The sequence below is a fragment of the Corvus brachyrhynchos genome, unplaced genomic scaffold (genome assembly GCF_000691975.1).
Source record: "Corvus brachyrhynchos isolate BGI_N302 unplaced genomic scaffold, ASM69197v1 scaffold169, whole genome shotgun sequence".
Taxonomy (NCBI): Eukaryota; Metazoa; Chordata; class Aves; order Passeriformes; family Corvidae; genus Corvus; species Corvus brachyrhynchos.
Window position 1 is genome coordinate 887,023 of NW_008240030.1, and position 26,798 is coordinate 913,820.

Here is a 26,798-nt window from a genome sequence, read left to right on the forward strand (position 1 = left end):
CCCCTCCCCTCCCCTCTCCCAACCTGACCTGACCCTGCAAAGTGGTCACAAGTTTGGAACCTCCCTACAGTTTCTTCCTGGAGCATGAGGAAAAGCATGAGTTTCAGATCTGGACTTGAGGAGATGACAAGCACCCTTTTTGCAGTATTACTAGGAGTATTTTATGATAGGAATAGTTTCTACAGGTTAATTGTGTTTATGTCGTTGCAGCATTTAGAAGTTCAATGGTTTATAATACTAACCCTTGGAGTCTTCCTCTTGTGTCTGGGCAATGGGCTCGTTGGAAGTTGTGTGGGAAACAGCAAATCCTGGGGATTACCTACACCCTGATAGCTTCTTGTATTTCCAGGTGTCATCTTCTCAAAAGATTCTAGCCTAGCCAAGATGAGACAAACCATGAACGCAAAATCTACGTAGAAGTTTTTGGACGTCTGTTCAGTAAGGGCACTTTTCAAAAAATAATAGAGACTCAGTGATTATACTCTCCTTTATTCCACTTACATTCCATGACGGTAAGATGGAGATTTATATCCATTTGACTGACTGTTCTTCTGTGTAATTTCTCTACCACTTTGGTAAAGAAAATGTAGCTCCCCAAGAGACTTCAGAGAAGCAGATGAGAAGGAATCTTGGAAAAAAAAATCAATTTTTGAAGCCCCCTTTTTAATAACCTTATTGATCGTCTTGGTCAATACTTCTGCTGGGAAGATGATGCTTGTGCTGGGTATTTTGGTCATGGAGCGGAACTGAGGCATTTCATCAGTGCTCTGGCTACTTCCCAGTGACTCCTCTCATTTTCAGAGCAGCTGGTAACATCCATGGAAACACCAGTAAGATAATGTGTGCTAAATTTGTTGAAACTTCTTCAGTTAATGAATGTCTCGTAGATGACCTTTCAGCCTCTCTTCAGCTCCTATCTCTTCCAGAACTGGGATCACTGCTGCTGCCGGGCTTTTAGTTCATTCTTCTGCTGACAGTATGATTGACTTGTTTGGGCAGCAGCTGTGTCCTGGAAGAAAGGAAATTCTTTAAATGAGGAGAGCCCCTATTAGAAAGCCTTAACTGTTGAAGTAAGGTCAGAGTGGAAGTAGCAGAAGAGGTTCTGAGTACAGATAGACCAGACTGGTTAGAACTAGCTGAGCTGTGGTTTGTGACTGCTTTCCTACTTTTAAAAGTTTATAGCAGCATACCAGCCTACGTCCATAGCAGTTCACTTTACTCTCACTGAGTGTTCTGTTCAGTTTCACTGAAGTTCATCTTGCTATGAGAGTTGGGGGTTTTTTGTTTGTTTCAGTGTGTTAGGGACTAAGAATTTGCTGCTGTTTACTTCCTCAGCTTAGTTCTTCTGAGGTTTATGTCTTTTCATGCTAAGACAATCCCTGAGCAGTCAAAGGTGCTCTGTGTCCTCTTCTTCATGCGACTTTATGTGCAAGGTGGCCCCTGATTACTGACAGGTGTGTGGTATGAGCTGTGGCAGCCAGGTCTGGTCTAGATGTGACCTTAGAAGTCCTTAACAAGCAGGATTCTGTACAAGCCTTGTTTTCTTACTTGTAATAATTCTTTTCTAATGGCTCAAGATTTTTTTTTTCCTCAATTCTTCTAGGAGAGAATAGGCTGGATTGTAGATTCCTGTAGATAATATTTAGCCTTTCTCCTTTCAACTTAAACATTTTGGTGTTCATGTCTCAATTCTGACTTCTATTAGACATTAAATGTTGTCTATCAAGGATACGTGTACTTGTCAAAGCTTCAGCAGACTTTGGGGAAAAGCTGTGATGCACATTAGAGATAAATGATGTTACCTTTATTGCAGAGCTGTACCACTCAAATTTCCACCCCGTACATCTGTGGCCATTGTTAAATGTGCAAAAGGCCAAGCTGTAACTAAACAGTACTGTAACTTGTTGGGGATGTGCCAGTGGCATAAATGGGGAAGACAACAGCATGTAATAGCCTTCTGGAGTTAAAAGCATTATGCCTTAGACTGGTCTGCCAACTCAGATGCTTATTTGGGAGAGCAGTCATTGGGGTTTCAGTCATTGGAGCTGATGTGCTTTATTTTCTCCAGACCTGCAGAATGTTCTTTTTCAGTTCCTTGTGGTGCCTTTGCACTGATGGTTCATGGAGTTCATGTACATGTGACATTTTTGGTACAAAATACCTTGAAGAGCTGTAATCATTAGTGAATGATCAATTTGTGTTAGAAGTAGCAGGACAGTATCTTCACTCTTAATTTTACATGAGAAGCCCTTTCACAATCTGTACAGTTAAGAATTCTAATTCTTAAACTGGATCAGGACCATAGATTTATATTTGTTAAGATTACCTTTTAGTCATCAGAATCTGTTTTCAGACTCCTATGTGCATCATATGTGTAATGACACAGTGACTTTGGTGCCTTTTCCAATTATAACAGCATTTTCTTTTAATTTCTGTACAGTTTTAGGTGTTGCAAGCTAGTTCTTCCCTCTATGGGATTCTTCTGCCTTTTGAAGTCAGCAGGCACTTCTCCTTTGATTTTTAAAATTTAAATATTAAAAGATGTGACCAGGATTCCTGTGCAGCCCCTTTTCCCTTTTTCTGATGATTGATTGTCAATGAGATTTACAACATCTGGGGCTGCTGTCATTTTTCCATGTGTTTTTTCAGTTTCTCACTTCTTCCACACTTCCACACATCTCAGCTATTTTGTTTCATTTACTTTCTTCTTCCTGTGTTCCTTTTTACTTTCTTTGTGTTACTTCCCAGAACTTTTGGAAGAGAAAGATACAATGCATCTGTTGCTTCTTTCGCATGGAGTTTGAGCAAAGCTCAAAGTTTCCTGCTGGTGATTGTCCCTCCTCTTGAATCCCTGCTGGCATTCCTTCATTCTAGCATTCTTCAGAAATAGATCAAGGGCTGTTATTCAGAGGCCCCTTGGCCACTTGTCCTTTGGATCTGGGGTGCTTTATCCTCTCTCATCTCATTTAGCGTGTGCTTACCAAGCAGTGCTCTCTTCAACCCATTCCAGTGATGATGGACCCTTTTCAGCAACAGAGAAGAGAGGTGGAATCAGTGCCTTGCTGCCAGCCAAGGACTTCCACAATCCATTTATATAGAGGAGAATCCTTCTAATGAGGATTGATTTCTTTCTGTTCATTTAGATCAGTTCTTTCTTTCGTATGCAGTAACTCCCTATCTGCAAGATAAGCTAGCAGATTTTGTATTTGAGATAAAGGCTTGGATTGAATTTGCAGCTCACATGCTTTCATGATATTATCATTACTTAGCTGCAGTTACGGTTTTAATATGAATTGGCAGCAGCTTTTACAGACAGGCTGAAATTCATAGAAACCTAACTTGACACAGAATGAGAAAAATGCCTCTCTTGAAAGGCTCCTGCTGAGCTGATAACAGTCTACAGGAAGACATCTATTTAAACAGAAATAAAGAAATACCAGGAATACCCTTAGGTTGTTCAGATCTTATTTTCAGCTTTATTAATGCTGTGTTTAATTTTTGCAGCATTTCCAGCCCCCTTAATTTAGTTTGCACTGCATTTGGATCAGTTAGTACACTTGATGATGCACTATTTGCCTCTGCCTATTTAAAACAAGTGAAACAACAGGATGGATTTTTAATGTATTAAAGAAACTGGAGTTCCTCCAAAGACTCTGATTATTCCAAATGGCAGATCTCAGAGGCTGGCCAAGTGGAAACAAAAACTCCATGTTGGGTAGGTGTCCTGTGGACTTATTTTCTCACCCCAGAGACTTCTCAAACTGATTCTTCTACTGACATCTTGGCTTCAGGATTTCTTCCCCCTCAATATGGATATTCTCATGAAGATTGTACTACCCGCAAGTTAATAGAGGTAGAGCCTCTATTCAGCAAAACAAAAAAAAGAGAAAATAAAAAACCCTCTTCAATACTGCAAGGATTTAGAGAGACTTCCTGATGTGATGGCAATACTGTTAGAAACCAGTTGAGATTACATTCAGCTTTCCTTTCATCTCTAAGCATCTTTACACTTTTTTCTTGGAGACTAAAACACCCAGGGATTAGGACAGTAGAGAAGGCAACCTCTCTGAACCTGACCTGCATGATCTTACTCAGCACATAATCAAGGTGCTAATATGTTAGATTTATGCTTCATTGAATCTGTGTGCCCTCATGTATGGCATGGTTTTTTGTTGGTTTTTTGTTGTTATTGGTATTGGGGGGGGGGGTTTGGGGGGGAAGTATTTGCCATAATAAGCAAATGTGAAACATGAACTTTATTGCAACACTCTTCTAATACAACTGGGTATATTTAGTATTGTTTTAGGTCACATTATCAACTGTTCCTGCCTTCTGCTCAAAAGTATTGGCAGCATCAAATTGTAGTTATTAATGTAAAGCAATGCTTGCTACAGACTTATTTGGTACATACAAGTTACTGAAACACCAAGATTCAACATATGAATTTTATATGCTAGGGAATAGATTAAGATGTTTCAGCTTGGAGAAACTACCTCTATTTATCTTTGTGTTAAAATTACTGGGGAGGCTGTTATGTTTTGTTATTTCCCTGTGAGGTTTTGCTTTTTCATGAGTGAACAGTATCATTCTGCCTCAATGTTTTGACTGTTTATAGTTCCCAGGGGATACCTTGTTTATTTGTCTTGCTCCTGGTCTGTCACAACATTTGTAGTTTGACTCAGATTTCTTGCAAGTTTGCACATGGCAAATCCTGTAATCTCATTTGATTCACCAAACTTCATACACAGCTCTGAGAAACATTCCCATTTCACTGAAGTACCTCCTTAGTGGCACAACAGAGGTAGATCTAAGTCACTGTAAAAGTTGTATTGTGATGCTGGGTTTGTCGATTTATTCAACAATAACAAAATACAACAGGTGAATGACCTAGGCTGAATTCCCTTGAGTATCTAACCGATATAGAAGTATCTTATTCCTTTATGTGTCTTTTGGAAACAACAAAAATCAATTCTTTCTTAAGTATCTTCATTCAGCTTCTTAATGTCTTAAATGTGTATTTAAATACCCTGATACTGGTCAATTGAGTAAATGGGGTTGTGGACCCTGAAAAAAGCAAAATCCCAGTATTATTTGTATCTGACACTCCACTGTAAGAAATGCACTGTCTTTATCTTGCCCTATAGCTTTTGATGTTCTGCCAACCCCCTGGAGCTTGAGAATTACTGTGCTGGCTAATGTGCCATATAGACCACAATGTAAAAGGTTTATTTTAGGTGGATGTAATAGTCTGTGGCAGTACACTGCAGGCAGGGCAGTCTGAGGAATCTTGCCCTCTTGCTGACACTACCTATTTTGTGGTTAAATAGATGACTTCAGACTCTGGATTACCTTTCAGAAATACAAGCCTGTCAGGCTGTGCACTCCTGTGCAGCAGATTTTTCTCTGTAAAGGTTTGGTGTTGCTGCCCATTACTTTCTCTAAGCCCATTTGGTGGCTGTACAATTACCAGATTTCTGGTCTGATAATAAAATGTCAGCTCCTGAAATGTTGACATGTCTGCTGCAGTGCGCAAGAGTGATAGTAATTTTAACTAGAGGCTTGCTTTCTGCCCAGTATATATTTTTATTTCAAGTTTTCTGTTTATACAGCAACAGGACATATTATTCCGGTGCTACCCAGCAGAAGTAGTTTTGTTTGCTACTAATGACAGATTATGTATGCTTTAAGAGATTTATTTTCTTTTTGCTATGCACTATTATTCATAGTGTAGAACACACCAAATAAGAGAGGCTTTTTTGGAAAAAAAAAGAAAACAGCAATGATATAACAGTAGTGTGCATAAAGCTTCACAGAGCTGTTCAGAGAGCATCTTTTCCCCACAATTTGACTTTTGTCAGTGTACATTAGAAATGACCACTTGAGTGCTGCTCAGTGAAACCATATACTTTTTTTAAAAGTCAAATTTTATTTAACTCAAAAAGTGTCTTTAAACAGAAATTACTTCTGAGAACATAGCCATTTGTGTGAGAACACTTAAAGTTTAAGATTTCAGTACTTTTATTTTCTCTGGAATGCAGAGGAAGATCTTTCAAAAGTTCCTTTAGTCTGCTGGAATTTGTATTAGTGAAGCAATACATTACTTAAGTACTTGTGGTGCTTTGTTTTTATTTTCTGCTTGGTATTATTAGGCATATTTTCAACTTCACACTTGTGTAATTGGAAATAGAATCACAGAATGGACAGGATTGAAAGGGACCACAGTGGGTTATCTGTTCCAACCTTCCTGCTTAAGCAGGGTCATCCCAGAGCACATGGCACAGGTTTGCATTCAGGCAGTTCTTGAATATCTCCAGTGAGGCAGACTCCACACTATCTCTGGGCAACCTGTTCCTGTATACAGTCACCTGCACAGTAAAGTTCTTCCTCATGTTCAGGTGGGACTTCCCATGCATCAGTTTCTGCCCATTGCCTCTCATCTCATTGCCTGGCACCACTGAGCAGATGGAGCCTGGTCCATCCTCTGACACCTCCCTGCAGATACTGACAGACATTGATAGGTTCCACTCTCAGTCATCTTTTCTCGAGGCTGAACAGGCTGAGCTTCCTCAGCCTTTCCTCTTAAGAGAGATGGTCCATCCCTTCATCATCCTTGTTACTGTCCACTGGACCCACTCCAGGAGCTCTGCGTCTCCCCCCTACTGAGAAGTGCAGAGCTGGACACAGAACTCCAGATGTGCCAGGGCTGAGTAGAGGGGCGGAATTGCCTCCGTTGACCTACTGGCAATGCACTTCCTAAGGCATCCCAGGTTACCACTGACCTTCTTGGCCACAGGGCACTGCTGACTCTTGGACAATTTGTTGTTCATCAGGATCCTCAGGTCCTTCTCCACAGAGCTGCTCCATCAGGTCAGATGAATGTCTTAGAAATAAACACTGTCTTCAAAATAACCAAAATTGTTATATCTGATATATGTATCTCCACACTACACATGTATATATCTCATTCTTGGCTTGAGTAATGTGCTGTGGTGTTAAACAAACTGTCATGTAGAATTATGCTTAGTGTAAGCTGATTTCCAGTAAGGCACATGAAGACTACTTACTGCATGAGAGAATATACTACAGTGTATTATGTTTCTGATTATTTTATTGAATCATGACATGGCATTGCTTTATTTCTTATACCTGATGAGTGACATTTTCATATGAACAAGAGTATCAAAATAATGTGCCATTGCGTTGCAAAGTACATTCTCATTTACCATAGTTTATACTTGATACATAAAATAAACATGGCCTGAAGCAGTTTCCTTTCTAGTCCAGATCCTGGTTGCTCATGGTGCTGAAATATTTGAGATGCCTTTGCATCAACACTTCAATCTAGTAATTTTAATTTTGTCTTCAGGTGTTTCCTCCATAGCTGTCTGTTTATGCTTGAACCCAAGTATTTCAGTAAAGTTAATTCTCACAGAAGTCACTTCTATGATTTGTGACTTGTTTCAAAGAACACACACTTTGTGGAGCTCATTTGCTTGTTCTTTTAAGAGGGTACTTGCAGATTCAAATAATATGTTTTTGGAAACTGTTTTTAGGAGATTTAGTGAAACCACTCACAGATCCAGTGAGCTGCATCGAAGGGCAGGACTGAGGGGGTTAAATTTGTTTATGTGTTATAAAGTCAGGTGCTCATCATTCGCCAGAGCTGCTGTTACCAGATTACAGAAAGTCTCAGTATGAGGATATTGAGAACAGAAACATGCATGTACAGAAAGAGCAGTGGTTTTCAGAAACACCTCACTCTCCTTTGTCAAAGCCAGTCACAGCAGGCAACTGGAAAAAGCTAACAATCAAATGAATCTTACCTTATTTCATATCACAGCTTACATACGGGAGAATTTCCACAAATCAGGTCATATAACTGTCCCTTTTTCTTCTTCCAGATCACTTCTTGGGCCTTATTGTTTGTAGGATGTCTGCAGGATGTGTGCTGTGGCTCTGGTGGGTCCCCACAGTCATTCTTCTGAACTGTGAAACATACGCACATGGTTTTCCCTGAATTAATTAGGAAATATTGCAATTATGTTTCTCCATCCTAAAATTTTTCAACCCAGAGCAAAATCTAATCTTTTTGACAGGACATGATTAAATGGGATGTTTAACCTTGATTTGGGAAGAGGGTTAACCTCTGACAAGCCAAAGGCTGAATTTCATTTTGTAGAAAATTTCTTGATATTGCACTTTTTAAAAATTACTTATTTATTATAGTAATTTTTTATCTATAAACAGTCTTGAAATTCTTATGCCCTTTAGAATGCATAGCTGGGACACCTCTTGTGCATAATCACAAAAGGTATGTAAGGATATATATGGCATGCATGTGATTGAATCTCTTAAGAGCAGTCAAAACTAAATTTGTTGTTATTCAGGGAAGCAGGATGTTAGGAGCAAACAGAAGTGTGTGCCACAACAACAAAGATAAATGCCATAGCTTTGCTAGTTCCCCACACAGCATTTATGGATATGAAGCAGTTTAGTCATGATATCAGGGAACTGATACATCTGTTAAGAGAAATGGATTTTATGCACCATAAAATTAAATGCTGCATTGCCAAGAAATATAGGAAGCATTCCTGTAGTCTTGTTTTTGCAAACTAAACATTGTAACGTGATATCCTAAGAAGGTGGAACTGGAAATCTGTTTTGAAATCATATTCCATTAGGAATGCACACTGTACTTTATGGAAGGATTACAGCTGTCTTTTATGGTGCCTTATTTTTTTCTACACTGAGACTAAACTGTGTACCGTTAGCAGACTAATGCATAAGGAAGATATTTCAAATTTATGTTGAACTGTATCATCCTAAATGAATCCAAAGTACTAAAAAAATCTGTGCAACATCTGTCCCCTGGTGCTCCTGAAGCGCTGTTACCAAAGGGAGGCAAACAAACACTATCTGGAGTGTTTTGCATGTGTTAGGAAAGAAAATTTTGGCCAGACACTCCAAGCTTTGAGTACTGTGCTTCTGGAAAGTTCCAGCACCTCTGATAGAATCATAAAATCGTTAAGGTTGGAAAAGACCTACAAGATCCTTGAGTCCCACTGTTAACCCAGCACTGACCATCCCACCACTAAACCATGTCCCCAAGTGCTACATCCATGTGTCTTTTAAAACTTCTGGGGATGGTGGCTGGGCCACTGTCCTGGGCAGCCTGTTGGGATGCTTGACAACCCTTTCCGTGAAAAAGTTTTTCCCAGTATACCCAATCTAAAGGCACCCTCAAACTAGTTGTAGGGATTTCTCATAACTTGAGTTTTTTGAAGTACAAGACGCTGTGCTGGACCCTGTATGGCAAAATAGAGAGTGCACTGCGGCAGAATCATTGAAGTCAGATTGGTGACCAAGGTGTCACTGCTCTGTAAAATCAACCAAGGATCTGTATATCATTTTCCTTTTGGTCTGCCTTTCTCTGACATGTTACTACTCAGTGCTCTACAGAAAATATAAGTAGAGACAGGGAATAGGTGGCAAAATCAAGTCAACATTGTGTATGTTTTCTAGATATCAGCTGAAATATTTGCATGGTTACATGTGTATGCAAAGACACAAGTCAGCAGTATGGTCTTATAAGTAGTGACAGTGATGTACTCCTTGGAGTCTTGTAGCTCCAAGAATTTAGAGGGTAAATTCTTAGGCACTGTGTAAATTGGTATAGATTACTAATTGACACTAGCAGAGAGGGTGGCCCCTTGGGTTTCTAAAATGCTCTTGGCTCATTCAAAGATTATACACACGAAGATTATATTTGCTTTTCTGCTCTTACTTGTTAAACGCGTTCTTTATTAAATTATATTTCTGTAGTTAACTCTGTTCTGTAGAAGTGCCTGGCAGGTTCAGGCTCTTAATGCATCTTCCTCACTGGGGGGTTGTAAGGCTTAATTGTTCAGAATGTATAAAATGACATGAAAGGATTTATTTAAAAGCAATGTATTATGATGATTATAAAGCTGATGGTGATGTGCATAACACCTGCTGTGACACCAGCTTCAGCAAAAGCAATCTTTGCTTTTAGACTGGAATTTCTCTGGAGCAGTGAGAACAATATCACTTTTCAGGGCTTCTTTTTTCCCCTGTTGAAAAATCTGGTTTCTCTTTGAGAAGGCAAAATATTGGAGTTTATTCTCTTTTCTAATGGATATAACTAATTTGGTAAGATTATCTCAGGTAAATCCTGGTATTGAGGTGGACAGGTCTTTTGCCACTGAGAAAATTAAAATAATTGCTAAAAATACACTTTTTTATTTTTTGAGAAGAATCTGCTATTGTGGTAATATTTTAGCTACTGAAAAGGTTTATAATATAAAGTGCAGATAAGAACTGAGATTAATTGTCTCCATTTTATAGTTACTTGCATTCTCCTTTTGATCCATCAACTGCAAAAGTCAGAAGAGGTGTAGTAGTGCAAAAGTTATCCAGACCTACATAAGAGAATTCATTATTTAGTGTGGTATGTGTTTGAATCTCTCTTCCTGTACCTCTCCGACCCCTCTTCATTGTTTTCTTTGTTATTCTTTCTTTGCCTTATATAAACTTGAACTGAATGAGACAGAATGCCCTGGGGCATTGCTTATGGGATTCTGGGCTTTTCATCTCTTGATTGCCTTCTTGGCAGCATCTTTAGTGAATTCAGACCTCTATCTGTTAGATACTGCAAGGTAAGGTAGATTCTGTAAATCGAGATTAACTCTTAATTCTGTTCCTTAATGGGGAAATGTCTATATCTAACATGGCATCTCTCCTGATAAGGAGTGAGGGCTGGAGGGTATTGTGGGGGAGCTCTGAAAGTTTCACCTACTGAAGTCCTTCCTGTTGTGTAAGCAGAGGATTCTGATCTCTGAAACTGACAATTCCCATCCTTCTGGTGTTGGTCAAGAGAATGTGATCCAGTTTTGAAAAAGAAAATTTTATTTTGAGTGGAGTGTCTTGGCAGAATGAATGACATTTGAAAAGTGATGAAAAAGCCCATTAGAAAATGGTTTCAGAGACAACACTGTAGCTGTTACTTGCAGCGTAAGTATAATGCTAAGACAATGAGAGAGAACACCTGAATTTTAGTGTGCTTGTTTAAAAAGAAACACCTCAAGGTCTCTTAATGTCTTTGTAAATTATTTGCAAATTACTTGTCTTTACACATGCCTGATCCAGACCTGAAAGTCCCATTGCCTTTTTATTTCCCATTTTCATCTAATTCCTCCCAGTAATGTCACCTTCAGATAGTTAAATGCTATCAATAATTCCTTGATTTGCTATTGCATGTTTTGTGCAGCTATCAAAACAAGGGATTTTTTTTCAGATTCAATTATGTTTGCAATAAGGTATGAGCAACCTTTAAAAAATACTGCTGAGTTTGAGACTTTAGAGGCTATTATTGCACACAGGCAACATCCTCACTTCCAGCCGTGACTGAAAATGCTTTCTTAAAGTTTCTCTACAATTTCAAAAGATAGTGTTTCTTGCATAGAGAATTACCATAATATAATGTTTTATTAACATTGTAGGCATTTTTATTACAGCTTATTGAACGTGCTGGTGTTTCTCATAACACACAGTTATTTGAGGGTGCTTGGATAGATATTTGTTTAGCAATATAGAGTAAATCTCTCACACTGAGACAGAATGTTTCTCATTGGTAACCAGGCTTGTGTTTTATTGGCGAGGATGCCTGTCAGTGCTAGAGGGCAAGGCAAGAGGAGTGAATTAGAAGTGTATACCTGTTGCATTAGGGGTAATCCAGCTGTTCTTCTGAATGTGTCTACAGAGTGTGCTTGTATGGATTGGAACACTGGGATGAGAGACCTGTAATATGTATGTTGCTGGAGAATTATTTTTATATTGTCTGAATATTCCATATACTGTACTACAGCCAGGCAGACCTCAGATTGCCTGTGCTGTTATTGAATTCAGTTTTCTTCACTGAGTTCAGTGAGATTTGAAGCAATGTCTTTCTAAAGTTGTGATAATAGATCAGGCAAGAGAAAATGCTTCTGTTGTGCTTCTTTATCCTTAACTTAGGATTGATTAAGCATTACTGATTTCTAAAGAAACTGTGTTATGCTTGTAAATATAAATTATTCTATACCCATTTGTTAAAACAAATAGGGAGTATAATGAGCACATTTATGTGATGCAGAGAAAAACTGCAGTGGTACCATGTGTCATGTCATTTCTCAAAGTAAATTTCAGTTTGATTTTGCAGTTTAAACTGTTGACTTGAATTTTGAAAGATGATGTTGGATTGGTTTGTGGAAGGAGTATTCTGCCCTATTTTGTCATGCTTATTATTAGATTATTAGAGAGACAGCTGCAGCTGGCTTAAAATTGTGCACTAAAAATATTGAAGAGTCTGGCCTTGAGGAAACAGAGCGGTAGAATGGCAACAAGAATATTCATTTAGCACAGAGTTATCTGGGGATTTGAGAGATGCTTTCAAAAGTATGCTATATCACAGGACAAATTTTATTATATTGCTTTTGTCCCTTACTGCTTCTATTGATCTTTTTCAAATACGTCTTTCAAAATTGTCACATATCTGTCTTCAGAGCCATAAAATAAGGTTGACATTAATAAGGGTTTCTTATCTCATTTTACCAAGAGAGCAAGAAGGGACAGATTCTGTCTATTCAATATGCTTTCAGAATTAATTTAATTAAATATAGCTTGTTTATTCATTAGAAAAGATTTTCAGTGAAAATGTGTTAATCAGGGTGGGTAACTTACACATTCAAAAGTAAGCTCCATTATTGGGGTAGTACGAAAGAAATTATTAGTATTTATCACGGTGATTCATTGTACTAATTTTAAGGAGTTTAGGTCTCATTTTTCAAAATAATTCAGCATTTCCAGCCAAAAAGCACGTGAGCCAACACTGAAAGCACCCAGATGAATGGCCTCCTGCTTGCCTACAAATGGCCATGGCTTGATTACATATCAGTCAAGCAAAACACCAAGCAACAAGAGAATTTAGCATCATATAACAGTAAAGAAAGGGCTCAGAGTTCAGAGCCTTCTGAGAGATATGCTCAGCCTTCCAAATTCACCTAAATCTTAATTTTGCAAGTGCTGTGTGACAGAGCACTGGGAGCTTGAAAAGATTCACTGCTACATCAGCTGCAATAGCCTACTGACAAACTCTAAAATATTAGTTCACCACTTTGATAAATATTACGTAGCATGCAAATGTATACCCAGACACACAAACTAACATACATGTGTATGCCTATTATATTTGACACAATTTCTTCCTGATGTATTTGTTATTCTTTATTATCCTGCTAGGGACTTTCCTATTTTGCTCTTTTTTCTGTCTTTCACTGTGTGTTGCCTGCTAAATTTGAAGGAATTCTTTCACACTTTTCTGAGTACTTTGAAGAACCCTCATCTCCTAGCCTAAATTCTGAGTTCATTGATCTTTATTCAGACTTAGCTCTCATACACTTACACATTTTGTAGTGCCAGGATTTGGAATTTTGACTACACTAGGCAGCAGTTACGCTAATTACTTTTGCAAAGTATCTTTTGTATGTGAAATTTCTAGAAAAATAATTCAGGAATAATAACTTTACAATCAGCTGATAGAAGACATGAAATTTATAGGCTCTTCTCAAACTGAATAACCCTCCTACATAGCACATATAAAATTGGAAGCATAAATTGGGTTGGAAATCCCAAATCACAAAAGTGAGAGCTGCCTAGCTGAGGGTTTGTCCTCCACTCTCAGATGTGTTTGCATCCTGACTGCCAGACTGACCCACACTCCCCTTCTTGCTCCAGCATATTGGAAGAAAATTTTCCAGGACAGTTCTTTTGCCTAAAGTTCACTCCTGCCAGATTTGTCCTTCTCTGAGTCCAGCCAGCTGTAAAAGGACTCCAGTGGCATTTGACAGACTGTGTGTGAAATAAGTCGCACCCTGTGTCCAATGGATGTAGTTCACTGAACCAAAAAGAGCTTTGTACTTTTATAGATGGTAGCATCACACTTGAGTACAGAGAAAAAGACCAGAGCCTCTACTGCTGCCTTTTTTCGGTTGTGTGCTTTCTCTTCACTTTCTCAGCTGTCCCCTAAACCCACCTGAGCAACTGGTATCATCTGATTATTCTGGTATTTGGCTTACATGGTTGGATTGCTATCAACTGCACCCCTGTGTGTGCTTGTCTGAGTCAATCCAATCAGCTAATGAAATTGTGGTCCTTCCATCAATTGATTAGCAAATTCTTTGTATAGTTACACTGGCCCATCTCTCTTCCAAAGCTGCATATTTTTGTTTACCCAGACAGTCTGTGCCTGACCCCTTCCTTGCCTTTCTGGAATGCCCCTTTTTTCACTTCACAGGCATTTAGTATATTAAAAAAAAAAATAGATATGATTTATTTGGGAAAGTGACCTTTGTATCTCTTCAGAGCCAAGCAACATTCCTTTGAATTTGTAGGGTAATTATTGGGGTTTATTTATTTTCTTTTACTAAAATAATTCTATATATTCAAGTATAAATGTTTTGTATTGTCTACTGCATTACACTTGAAAGTGAGAGGTATTTGCTGGACTTGCTGCAGTATCTGCTTTCCTAAAGTAGCCCAGTGGGGTAGTGTGCTGTGCTGCCTTACAAAAACCAGAATAATGCAGCTTGTGCATGTCCAGGAGCATGGTGCATTCATGATGCTCTTTGTGGAGCTCTGCAGTGACACTCCCCCGCCCCTCCAACATCATCACAAAAATGACATATCAGCAGACTTATATTTTTGGCTGTTTCTGTTCTCTACAGATTCATCATCAAAGAGGATCATCAAAAATAAAATTCCTCCTCTGCAGAGAAATTATGTCTATTTAGGAAAGGTCTTTATATAATAAAGGCTTTTATTTTGGAGTAAAAAATCTGTTGGCATTAGAGAGATCTGTTCACTTTGGCAGAAGCCTCCTGAAATCAATAGATTGTTTCTTTTACATACAGAATACTGAATAAGCCTCTAAACAATAGAAGTTTACTTATGTAGACTTTACCCTAATGGCATCTTCACTTAATTTTCCTGATAAAACCTTATGGTAAATTCAGTAACCACTCTCCTATTTATCAAGGTTCCAGCCTGCAAATAATTTCAGAGACAGGATCTACTTACGGGAATACATTAGCAGTATTAGATCCAGCCATGATTTGTCTTTCTTGTGTTAACTTTGAGTAGGAGGGAGTCTGCAATCAAGATTTATAACTGCTGGTTCTGTGGTACTGGTAATTCCATCACCCCCAAATTGACTTCTGATTTTGGGGGGGTCCAAACCACAGTGGAAGTCTATATCCCAGAGTCCATATGACATATAACAAAGCATAAGCCCCAAAGCAAGTAGCTTTGGGAGGGCATGGGCACTCAGTTGGTTTCCTACTCAGTCACTGAGCTGCTCCCTGTTGGGTCCTCTTGTCCATAAGGCAGAGGTACAGAAGGGATGTAAAGATTTTATTTAATTTTCTCTGCTAATGCTGTAAAGGAAAAATCTCATTATTGGAAATGAATTAATTTTGAGAAGATGTGTTAAAAGACTTCAGCCAGAGGCAGGGCTATTAGAGAAAAGAGTTCAAATAAGTGAAGTTTGGTAAAACGGCTAGCAACTGAAACTGTATATTGAAATGTAATTGAAACCTATTATTAGAGGTATTGAGCATTTTTAGTATTCAGAGTAGTGCTATCAGTACTGCCTGTAGTACTGTGAGCTCTTTTTTTAGCAGTTAAGGACAGTAGCCTTTAGTCTGATTCTTTAACTATGTTCTGAGACTCGTGGGTTTGATGTTCTATTTCCTGCAAGCCTACAGTGCAGGAATGAGATGATTTGTGGAAGAACCATCTGGGAAACAGCAGGATTATGCTGGCACTCTTCCTTGGGATTTTCTCCTCTTGCATAAAAATGTGAGAATGAACCACATCCCCCAAATCCACCAAAGGCTGAGCAACAAAGACAAGCGTAGTTAGTCTGTATTGCAGAGGATCCTTCAGCATCTACAAAAATTGAGAAGGAGAGTTGAATTCTTTCCTCCTGCAGCCGTTGCTCAGCTTCTTCCTCAGCTTCATCGTCCAACATCTGTGTAACAAGCTGGTGCCTGGGTAACTCCTGGGCAGTACAGAGTCCTTTCTCACAGCAACCTGTAGTGCAGCTGTTCCTTAGGGTGTTCCTGAACAAATATTTTGATTTTGGGGTTTTTTCCCTGTAAGTTGCTAAGATGTGCGATGTAAAGGGATATCAACATTTCAAATTACTTGACAAGTTAGTGCTAGCACATTTGAATACACATTTAGGAGGGATAGTTGTAGGAAGGAATAGAAAGATAGAGTTCTGGCCCATGACAAGCATCCCAGCCTTTCTCCCAGATGGGAATGGTACACTTGGCTGTGCCTGTGGATATCAAGATCTGGCTGCTGCACTGACATAAGGGGAATGTAAGTTCTAAGGGGAACATCTTTTACATGACCAGCCCTGTTTCATAATCTTTCCCTGCTAGAAATCTTAAAAGAGAACAGAAGGAAATGCCACCTCACGCTGCTGACCTCCTGACAGGATTTATTGTAAGAAGCAGGTATTTCGCGTTACTAAGTTGGTAGGATCCATTATGGTGGCAAAGAAAGTGTATGAGAGCTCTACTGAAGCCTTCTTACCTACCTATCCCTGTCAGCACTAAGAACTTTCAGTGGACATACATGATTGTTATAGACAGTAAACATCATCTGTTTTTCCCCTTTATGAATTCTTTCAAGAGCCCCATGTGGTTCTTTCCCAGTATAATATGGAATATGTTAAGGATGAACTATTCACTTTTTTTGCCAATATTTTTCTTTCTTTTTCCTTTATATCTGCTTTGCCAAAACTCTGCGTCTTTTGATGTTGTGCGGAAATGTATTACTGCTTCACAAAAGTCTGTGTTTACTCACAATTTCAAACAGAAAACATGAAGATGCAGAATTTAACTTACACCTTCTCTGAGAATGCTGAGACTAGAGATGAGTAAACATTCTTTCAAGAGCTCTGGAAGGAATCTTTTGAGTCTCATTGTGGTTTTTATATACCTTGAGTTGTATTTTTTTACCAGTACTTTCAGCTTTCTGCACAGTTATACTTTCTTAAAAATATTTATATGCAAAAAAAAAAAATAAATACTACTCTTAAACCATATTTCTCTTCTTCTCATTCAGAAATTGGCTGGTTTCAAACATATATTTTAGAAGATTCCCATATGGAGTGTGTGCATTGATGAGGAGGAAGTGTGACTGTGCTTTCTCCACACCACTGCCTTGCTTCAGGGGTGTTTATAATGTTCTACAGTGATCTTCTCTAAAGCACTTTAGCATTCTCCTCCATAAAACACTATGGCATGCTATGAATTATATATTTACAGTAAGGCAGACGTGTCTACCAGTTCAGTCACGAGATATGATGATACGCTTTTTTGCCTCTAAGTGGTTAACAATTGCAAAATATTCTTTTTAATGCCTAGAACTCTATTCACTTTATTTTTCTTTTTGGGTATTGGAAAATAAATCTTAAACATTTCTTCTGTTATCTAGCACTTTAAGCCTTTTCATAGCATTTGTAACATCTCTGCCAACACTCCATCTGTGATTTTAGCTTGCAGGAAACACTTTGCAAATCTGTTATTAGCTTAGATGCAGAGAGCTGCTGTTTAAATATTAATTGTAACTTCTCTCATAAGTGCTCTCAAACCCACTCAGTCACTTATGAAGTTCAACAGATATTGGGGGGAGGGAGTGTGTCAGGGGTAGGGCCTGCTCTTAGCTGTAGCAAGGGTCCTACTCAAGTTACCAGTACAAGGTAGAGAAGTGTTCTGATGCTTGTCCTCTCCTCTTGATCTCAGTTCCACAACTTGCACCCACATGACAAAAAAAATAGAAAAGAGTAACTTTAAACAGTAAGCAAACTTCAAAGTGGACTTTCTGCCAAACTGGCTGTGAGCAAGAAGAACATCACACAGTGCTCACAGGAAAAGATGAGATCCATTGAGATCCATCAGCTGTTTGAAATCCTAGTTATTGGTCACATACACTTCTAAAGTACTTCAGTATTGCTCCATCCCGAATCACATTCAGTAGCGGCATTATATTGGGGTAGAGCCCATCTCATATTTTTAGTCATGGTCCTCACCCTATTTAATTTCTTAATTCCACAAAACATACTTTACACTTTAAAATAAAAATTTAAAAAGCAAAATATTATGTGTTTACAGACATTTCAGTGAAGTATTTGATAGAAGTGAGGAACACAATGTTTAACACCATCCAGCCTGCCTGTTTTCTGTGGATTACCAGAGCATTATAATTGTCATATGCATATTTGATATAAGTGAAAGATGATCAGCCCCATTAAAATCATATGATGTATTTTTTCCTCTCTTCTTCTTCCAGATGGTTACTAATCTTTTATTGGTGAGGTGGTTTGCCTACGGTGTAATCTGAGATTTTTCCTCTTGTCATTTTAGTGAGTTACTTCTCTTTGTGTTTGCAGGTGGACTGAATTTTAATATGCTGAATTCTGTTAATTGCTTAGCATTTAGGTGTTTTTCTTATTATCCTACAAATATATATTTTAAAAATTAAGTATTACCCACATATTCCTTTTATCTTGCAGCATTCTGTGAAGAAGGGTGCAGATATGGTGGAACTTGTGTAGCCCCTAACAAATGTCTCTGCCCTTCTGGATTCACTGGAAGTCATTGTGAGAAAGGTAAAGCTTTACTGAAAAACACCTTCTTTGGAAATGAGAAGTATGATATGTGAAAGAAGTAATTACTTTCCATTCTTTCATTCTGCTTGATGCTTTCTCTCTGTTGAAGGTATGGCTGTTCCATTTCTGCCTTTTCTGCACTGAAAGTACATCTTGTCTAAAACTTTCCATGTTGAATTTTATCAGGGATATATCTGCTTTTGCTTCCAGTGTGCACTTCTAGTTAATTAGAAGGGACATTAAATGAAAAATATTCGCTTCACCAGTTTGCTGTGGTGCAAGCTCAAGGTTTCCTTCTGCTTTTCCTGAATTTGTTGTGCAAATTAGACCAGAATTTGGATGCTTGCTTTTCACTTCAGGTTATTGAATTATTAAGATTTGATTTGTTTCTTAGTCACAGTTTTTATAGAATCACAGCCTATTCAAAGATGTCTCACTAGTCATGATTAGATTCTACCTGTTCCCAGATTTTTATTTTTCAAGATTTGCTTCTGACAGCCTCATAGTTCCACCTTCCAGTTTGTTTCACAAAGAGCTGGTTCCTTGTCTACCTTAAATGAGGAGAAAGGAATCTCACCAAACTCCATATAGGACTCTTATTATTTTCTTTATTTAGCAGATTTGGGATTTTATTTTGGTTTGTGCTTATTGAGGTTATATGTCACTTAACAAACTCAATGATGAGGGTTTTTTTGCACTGCATGTGTGTTAATTAACTGTTTACACTTGTATTTACTTTTGAATATGAAGTGGATTGTTAATGCAGGTTGTATGCTGTAGTATGGATGAGATTATAATTGGTGAATTTTTTTAGAAAGAAAAAATGAAAACAGAGAAATAACTGCTACAGTTAAATTAGTGGAACCACTTGTAACCCAGAGATTGTGCAGTAATTTCTGTGTTTATTGAAGTCACTTAAGCCCTGTTGTCAATAAATCTTCTTTAAGTAGCTTCTGAAAACTGCTAAATACTTCTATGGGTGTAGCCAAATCACTGTATACTAAAAGCCTGTAGTTTCTAGTTGTCAGCATTGTTTATGATTATTTAAGAATGAACTAGGACACTAATATTTTCATCTCATCTAGAATAAATCTGAGTACTTATTTTTCTTTTGCCTCTAGCCTTTGGGTTATTTGTTTTAAATAGAAAAACAACCTCCAGAGTCTCCTGCCATTCAGCAATGAGTCCTGGCAATATCATGGGGAAGTAATGCAAGACATTCCTACCTCAAAGCCCCACCTGCCGTGGCTCCCCAGCTGCTAATGCTTCCTGCTGGTTACCCATGTATAATTTGCTCATTCCTTTCTAAAACGTGTTGCTCAGAGACATCAGTACATTCAGAGGGATGCAGAATGCTAGAGATCTGTTCTGTGTATGTGACAGTATGGTAATGCAAAACCAGTACCAGCATTGCCCTAAGGTGCCCTCCCTACCCAGGGCTTCAGGCTAGATTTTAGCTCCTCTGCCTGTGATTCTTTCACCCAAGGATCTTAGAACATTATTTTTCCTTATAGCTGTAAAGGGACTTCCATATCTAGAGTACAGATTCTCTAAACTATTGAAGTGATGGTTTAAAATTGATAAATGAAGGACATAACCATTTTTGACTTGTATGTTTTTCATGTCTTTTGTATTGTTTGATCTATAATATGAGTTAGCACACCAACTAAAGGAAGCATGGCAGGTATGGTACTCTCATTATACCAAGCAATTTAGAGGTAGATGTCAGAAGGCGATAGCTTCTGTGAATAAAATCTATACAACTTGTACCAGAAGTCAGTTTATTTTTTTCTTTGAAGATGTATAGGGTTTACTAGTATGCTACAAATCAAGATAATGATGCTAACTTTGAGAAATCTGACATACAAGCTAGTTTGACAATGAACAGGGCTTTGTGTATGAGAATTTGTCACATTGTAGTTGTGTTGGAGGGTTTGAAAACTTCAGCAGATACATCTTATGTCATATGCATATTTCGGTGGCTAAGTCCGCATCAGATCTGTGAGAACAGCTTCAGCCTCCTGAAGGTACATGTCCTGGACAGACTAAATGTTCAGAGTAGAGAGGTGATGAACCACCTTTGAAGCAGGGTTCTTTTTACTTCACTGATTACCCCTAGAAGATGTAGTGCTTCCAGGAGCAGGAGGCAGTAAAGGCTTTCCTCATTGTCTCACTGCAGTTTGCTGCAGTTTTTAAAGGACACCTAAGTATTCTAACCCCATGTTTGTTTTTTCTCCTGTCGTCTTTAATATTAGAAATAAGCACTTTGTTTTATTTAGTATATGGCACCACTCCCTCAATCATTATGACACAGACGTAAGACAATGAAATGGTGGGGCAACACTTCAAATCAAAGCCTAAATGTTCTTGGCAAAACCTTGTCTGGTGGAAGCTCATAGTGAAGTGAGGCATATCAGAAGTAAAGTGATGTGTTTTGGTAATGTGTTCAATTTGCCACGGTGCATTTGAAAATATCCTTCAAACTGACAACACAGCAACTTCTTATACATTATTTGTGAGCTGAAAGGACTCATCACTAGCTAAAAACAGTATGACCCAAATTGACTTCAATGCCATGTAAAGGGTAAAATGAGCCAGTAATTAGAAATGTTGTTGAAAAGCAGGTGTGTTTACTTCTGAATATGAATCATATGTTACTCATCGTTTCTGACTGCCTGGCTGAAATTATGATATTAGGTTAATTAAAAATTCAGAGATATTTGAGAAGGGTAGGATTTATACCAGTAATTTACTCAGGTGAAATTAAAATACACATTTAAGGCTTATGTACAGATACATAATTCAACGTGCTGCTAAGAAGAATTACCTCTTGCCAGTCGCTTTGGCTGACATGAGAAATCATTGTAACAGTTGTGGGGCTATCTTTCCTTTTTGAAGGTGAACTGCAGATTGATATTCACAGATACTGTCAAGTAATTCCTTTCTCCATCCATTCTTTATAATGCTGTTTCTTTAAGTATGTGCTTGATGCTTCTAACTGAATTTTTGTAGTATTTAGGATCTGATTCTATCTTCAAATCACTTCTTTTTTGTTGATTTTGTGTTTTTCTGGCTAGGGCTGAAATCTGTGATCTCTGTGATTCGACCGTTTGATCGTATTTAACACAGTTGTGGTACTTGTGTTGGAAACCTTTCATGTTGGAATTTTTAGTGATGTTGCTGTGTGATTTCAGCATGATGGCTGAGCTAGAGATAGGCATCCTTAACTGTACGTAACACTGTGGGCTTGAACCCAGGTGCATCCTTGGCAGGGATCCCTGTTAAAAGCTTTTGAGAGACATTTTGGTGTGCAGAGAGGAGTACAAATACAGTACTCTGTGAGAATTGCTGGCAGCATGAACTCAAGTGCTCCAATTTTCCATCCATCTCATATTTTTGCAATCTTTAAAACAGAAAAACTCTAGATCATTCACTGAGCTGCTCTTTTCTGTCTGTGGATGAGCCACAGGTCAGTGGAGTTTTCATGCTGGTTTTGTGGACAGGTTCACAGTTATTTTGTATTTGTGGACTGTTAATCACTGCAGCTACTGATGAAGTGGTGAGGATGAGATAAGACAGGACAATCTATGATATCAAAGGTAGGAGTAAACAGATGATTGAATGCCTGGAAATTGCAGGCATTCCTTGAACACCTGCCTGCATGTGCTGGAGTCCTGTGCATGGGTCTAAGAAATACATCTGAACAGCTCTGGGATCTGCCCAGTGCTGGAAGTCATTTAGGGTGTCTTGTCTCTACAAATTATAATTTGGGGTGATGAGCAGGAAACAGCAGAAGGGTTTGAAGCAGTGGGTTCCCAGCTAGGGGCATGGAAAGGAAAGTGCAGTATTTTTCCAGGGGCTGCAGGAGCGCTTTTGGCAATGGGAGGGCACTGCCTCCAGAACAGATTCAAGTCAAGTGCACCACAGCTTTTCTTCCTTGTCTTGTGACAGCTGCTGTCTGAAGTGGTACGCAATAAATGGGGAATATGTTTCTGGTAGAATAGAAGGGCTTTGTGTGGGCTGGAGCTCATGGACGTGGATATTTCTGTGGTAGCGGTACATGTGTGTGTTTAGTCTTTGAAAAGCACTGGAAAGAAAGTATGCAGTCACATCAAATAGAATGATAGACAGGTGTCAAAAAATTACCTGCTGATGATAAACAGAAGCAAGGGTAAGATACAGCAGCAGAGCATCAAGATGTGATAATTACTAGGGTTATTTTTTCATGTTGTTTTGGGCTGTACCTGCAAAGAATTGTCTAATATTGGGGTGAGAGGTCATTTTTGAGTATGTACCATGGCTGAGAAATGTGCTTTGAATCTTACTAATCATATTGCAAGTGAGTAAGTAAATCAAGACTTGCTGTGTTGCATTAGTTATATATGGATTCTTCAGCACCTCACTGATTTCACAGGTGTGTAATGAAATGTTGCTGTGCTTACATCTTCAGTATGGGTTGTTACATCATGGAAATGAGGTCTTTAACTGATTTGTTTCATCATAGTTGGCAGTATCTGCAGTTTTTGTCTAAGAAGCTGCATAACATCTGTGTTCCCATCTCTTGAATTGCTTCTTCTGGAATATATTGTCTTCTGCAGTCCTTTGAGTAAAACTCCCTATAGTCTCTATTCCTGTGGACTGTACAGTTAGAAAAAATGTGAGAATTTAATTTCTATTTGCAATTTCTTTGATTCTTAGGCTGGATCAATCTTTAGGTGTGTATCTATCACAGACATTTCAGTCAAGGAGCCTGGTTTAAAAAATGAGCAAATAAAAACCAAAACAAAGCAGAGGAAGAGATTTTTCCATGAGTATGGTAAGCTAAATGTCAAAACTCCCTGCCTTCCTCTACCTATGATCTTTTTTGTAAAGTAAGAGGTGAGGTTTATTTTGGGAAACAAACCAGCTGTGCAGCTGTGGGCGCAAGGCTTTGCATGAGATTCTTTCTAAAGCCTCTAATTTCAAGGTGAGGCAAAGCCAGGATAGCGTGAGACAAGAAGGGTGAAGCAAGTGACACTTAGTTTATCACAGAGGAAAGTGGCTATGGTTGATATGTCATTCCTGAGGGTGTGACAGAGCCAGAGAAGGCAGATGTTCCAGGTGGCTGAGGTTGTCCTGCTCCATTTGCTGCCAAGCTGTTTGCAGCATTTGCCCCAGCGGTGCTTATTGCAAAATGGCAAGGGGTGATATCTTAATAAGATGGAAAAAACAAAGCTGTCATTTGTAAAGATACCAGGGAACAGATCAAAGAATATTTACTAGAAAAACCTGAGTAAGGCTGTCTCTGAGGATCAAGGGGACATCTGTCTGCAAATCAACAAGTAACTCTCAATGGAAGAAAGAGTTCTTCTCAGTGTCAATCTCCCAGACCAAGAACACTATTCACCACCCAGCTGACCCTCACATGAGGAGACAACTCATCAGTGTTTACTCTGCCTCATATGATCTAATAGTTTGATTTTAAAAGCCAGGTAAAAACACTAAGCAGACACTGGTTTTGGGGTGGTGGTTTGTTGGGTTTTTAATGTAATAAATATTTTTATCTTCCTGTGTAGTTTATTTGTTATATGCAGGTCTTTGGGTCTGTGTATTTTTCTTTGCTTCTAATTAAAGGAATATCAGCTATATTAATCTTTTATGTTACCCAAAGTGGTATCTTGACAAGTAACAAATGGTTCTAACATTCTGGTGTTTTACTAGTTACATGACTTGTGGTCATATGTATTGGGTTTGTATGGCAGAGTTTTGGTAGGGGAGGGAGAGCACGGAGGCTCCTCTGGAGAAGCCACCAGAAGCTTTTGCCCTGTCCAAGACAGACCCAACAATGGCCAAGGCCAAGCCCATCGGTGACATTGGTATTGCCTCTGGGATAATGTATTTAAGAAAGGCAAAATGTTACTGAACAGCAGCAACTGCAGCTGGACAGAGGAGTGAGAACATGAGAACAACAGCTTTGCAGATGCCTGGGTTAGTGAAGGAGGGGGGGAGGTGCCTGTCTTTCCTAGGTGAGACAACAGCATGCTGTGAGGGGTATTGGCTATCCTAGCTAAACAGGCAGAAAAATGTTAGGACCTCTCTTTGCCATATACTTAGCACCTGGAAATCACCAGGGGAAAGGGAGGTTGGTTTGTTTCTGTTTTCTTTGTTAATTTTGGCTGTTGCTACACAGTGTTGGATGTTTATTCATCCATAAATTCTAATTAAGTACTGCAGGAGGAACATCATGTTTAGATTAGGAGCAGCAAACTCTGAACTCTAAATATAAAAGCCTATATGGCCAAACTTTGTGCAAAAGCCTTGCTCTAACTGAGGCCCTGGAATTGGTTCTCTGTTGGAGGCTGTGTTGCTTTGGGCCTTTCACAGAGCGCTGAGTCCCTAATTTAGCATCTGTCCAGTTTATCACCAGGAACATCTCTCACATGTACTGATATGCAGGCATATCTGCTTCAGGTTCCTCTTAGATTCTGAGGACCCAAACAATGCGATTTATATTTGTTTCAAGGGGCAGAATCACCATTGAATCATTTTAAAGAAAACAAAGAACTACAAAACATTCAAAATTCTGAGCAAATATTTGTATTTGAACAAATTCATATGTTAATGAAATTTCCATTTTGCAACTAAGAGGTTTCCATATATGAAGCTTTCCTTGTGATGTGAGCTGTACAGAAAAGACAGTTGCTTTGAAATACCAACTTCATGGTGAATTAACTACAAATGACATCTCATTTTACTGTGATTAAAAAAAACCCCAGCAAGTCTGCTTTTGAGTGCAGTGCAGTAATGCTAATTTGTAACTTAGTTTGCCAGGACATTGCAAGCCCTTTTTTTTTTTGACTTTTTTTCCAAGCAGATGCCTACATCAGTGAAAAACAGTAATTCTACAGAGAAGTACCAGAATTAGGTGGTAGACCAGCTAAAAAGTGAATGAAAACTACCTCAGGCTGTCCAGCTACAGGCACTATTTAGGGAACATTACTGAGTTTAATAAGCTCTTTGCCACCTTACTTTTTCTTATTAATAGCCAGCTCTGGACTGGAGAATCAACCATGAATATTTAAGTTTGCTGATAACCTAGAAATAAAACTTCAGACTCAATAAAACTCAAGCAGGCATAGAGAGGTAGTTAAAATTTTTAACACAGGAATCCTCTTGGCTTCAATGGGAATTTCACCTGAATGGAAGCCTTAGGATCTGGTGCAACTGAATTAGGTGAAATGAATAATAAAGGGCTCTAGTGAAATAAAAGAGCAGCTAGAGTGGGGGTTTTGTGTGTAACAATCTGTGTAACTTGAAGGTACCAATGATAAATATACCATTTTTAACTCCTTGATCTAACTAGCTAATCTAGGAGTAAGATCCTGTTCAAACAGTAGAGAATTCAGCCTCATAAGAAAATTTGTACAACTCTGAGAATGTTACTGTGTGGAGCCATGTTTCTGCTGAAGTTTAAAATAGTGAATGCTAACATATTTCATGAGTGATCTCACTGAAATTAATCAAGGTCTAGTGAGGGAAAATGTGCCTCATTCATCAGAACCAGCATAAGAAACCAATTTCTTTTTGAGAAATACTCCGACAAGTGAAGGGAATGGAGAAAACCAACATGCCAATTTGTACAGGTAATTGTGTGTTTAATTCTGACAAAAAGTCAGTTTTTCTGCATTTCTTTCTTTTTTAAGATTTTTTTCCCCTGAAAAACTTACGGTACAAGAATGCTCTAAGCAAATGAAGTAAATGTAACCAGCAAGCTGGCACTGACTGTGGGAGGTCACTGGGATCCCATGTCCTGTCTGCAGTCTTTCTCCCAGCTTTCCGTGGGTGGCTGACACTCAGCTCAGCCCTCCGTGGCTGTGCAGCCCACCAGGGCCAGCAGGACCCCGATGGCCAAAGCCATGGCAAGCATCCTCTCAGGACAGGCTGACCCACTCAGGATGGCAGAATTCTGTGGGAATTGGGCTCTCTGGGCATCCTCTCTGCTTTTAGCTGTTGCCAGTGTCCTTGTCCCACAGACCCTGGCTCTGCCAAGTACCACCGGCTTCTCTGGGTGCTGAAGGGTGTC

General features: G+C 38.8%; 1 protein-coding gene across 2 annotated transcripts in view; it reads left to right on the forward strand.

The window, feature by feature from the left end:
- Positions 1–26,798, forward strand: part of NELL1 (neural EGFL like 1) — a 294,743-nt gene that overhangs the window by 209,090 nt on the left and 58,855 nt on the right. For both annotated transcript variants that reach the window (XM_017743660.1, XM_017743662.1), the window contains exon 14: positions 18,641–18,736. In XM_017743660.1, the coding sequence (XP_017599149.1) occupies positions 18,641–18,736 (96 nt within the window). The remainder of the gene's footprint in view (positions 1–18,640; positions 18,737–26,798) is intronic.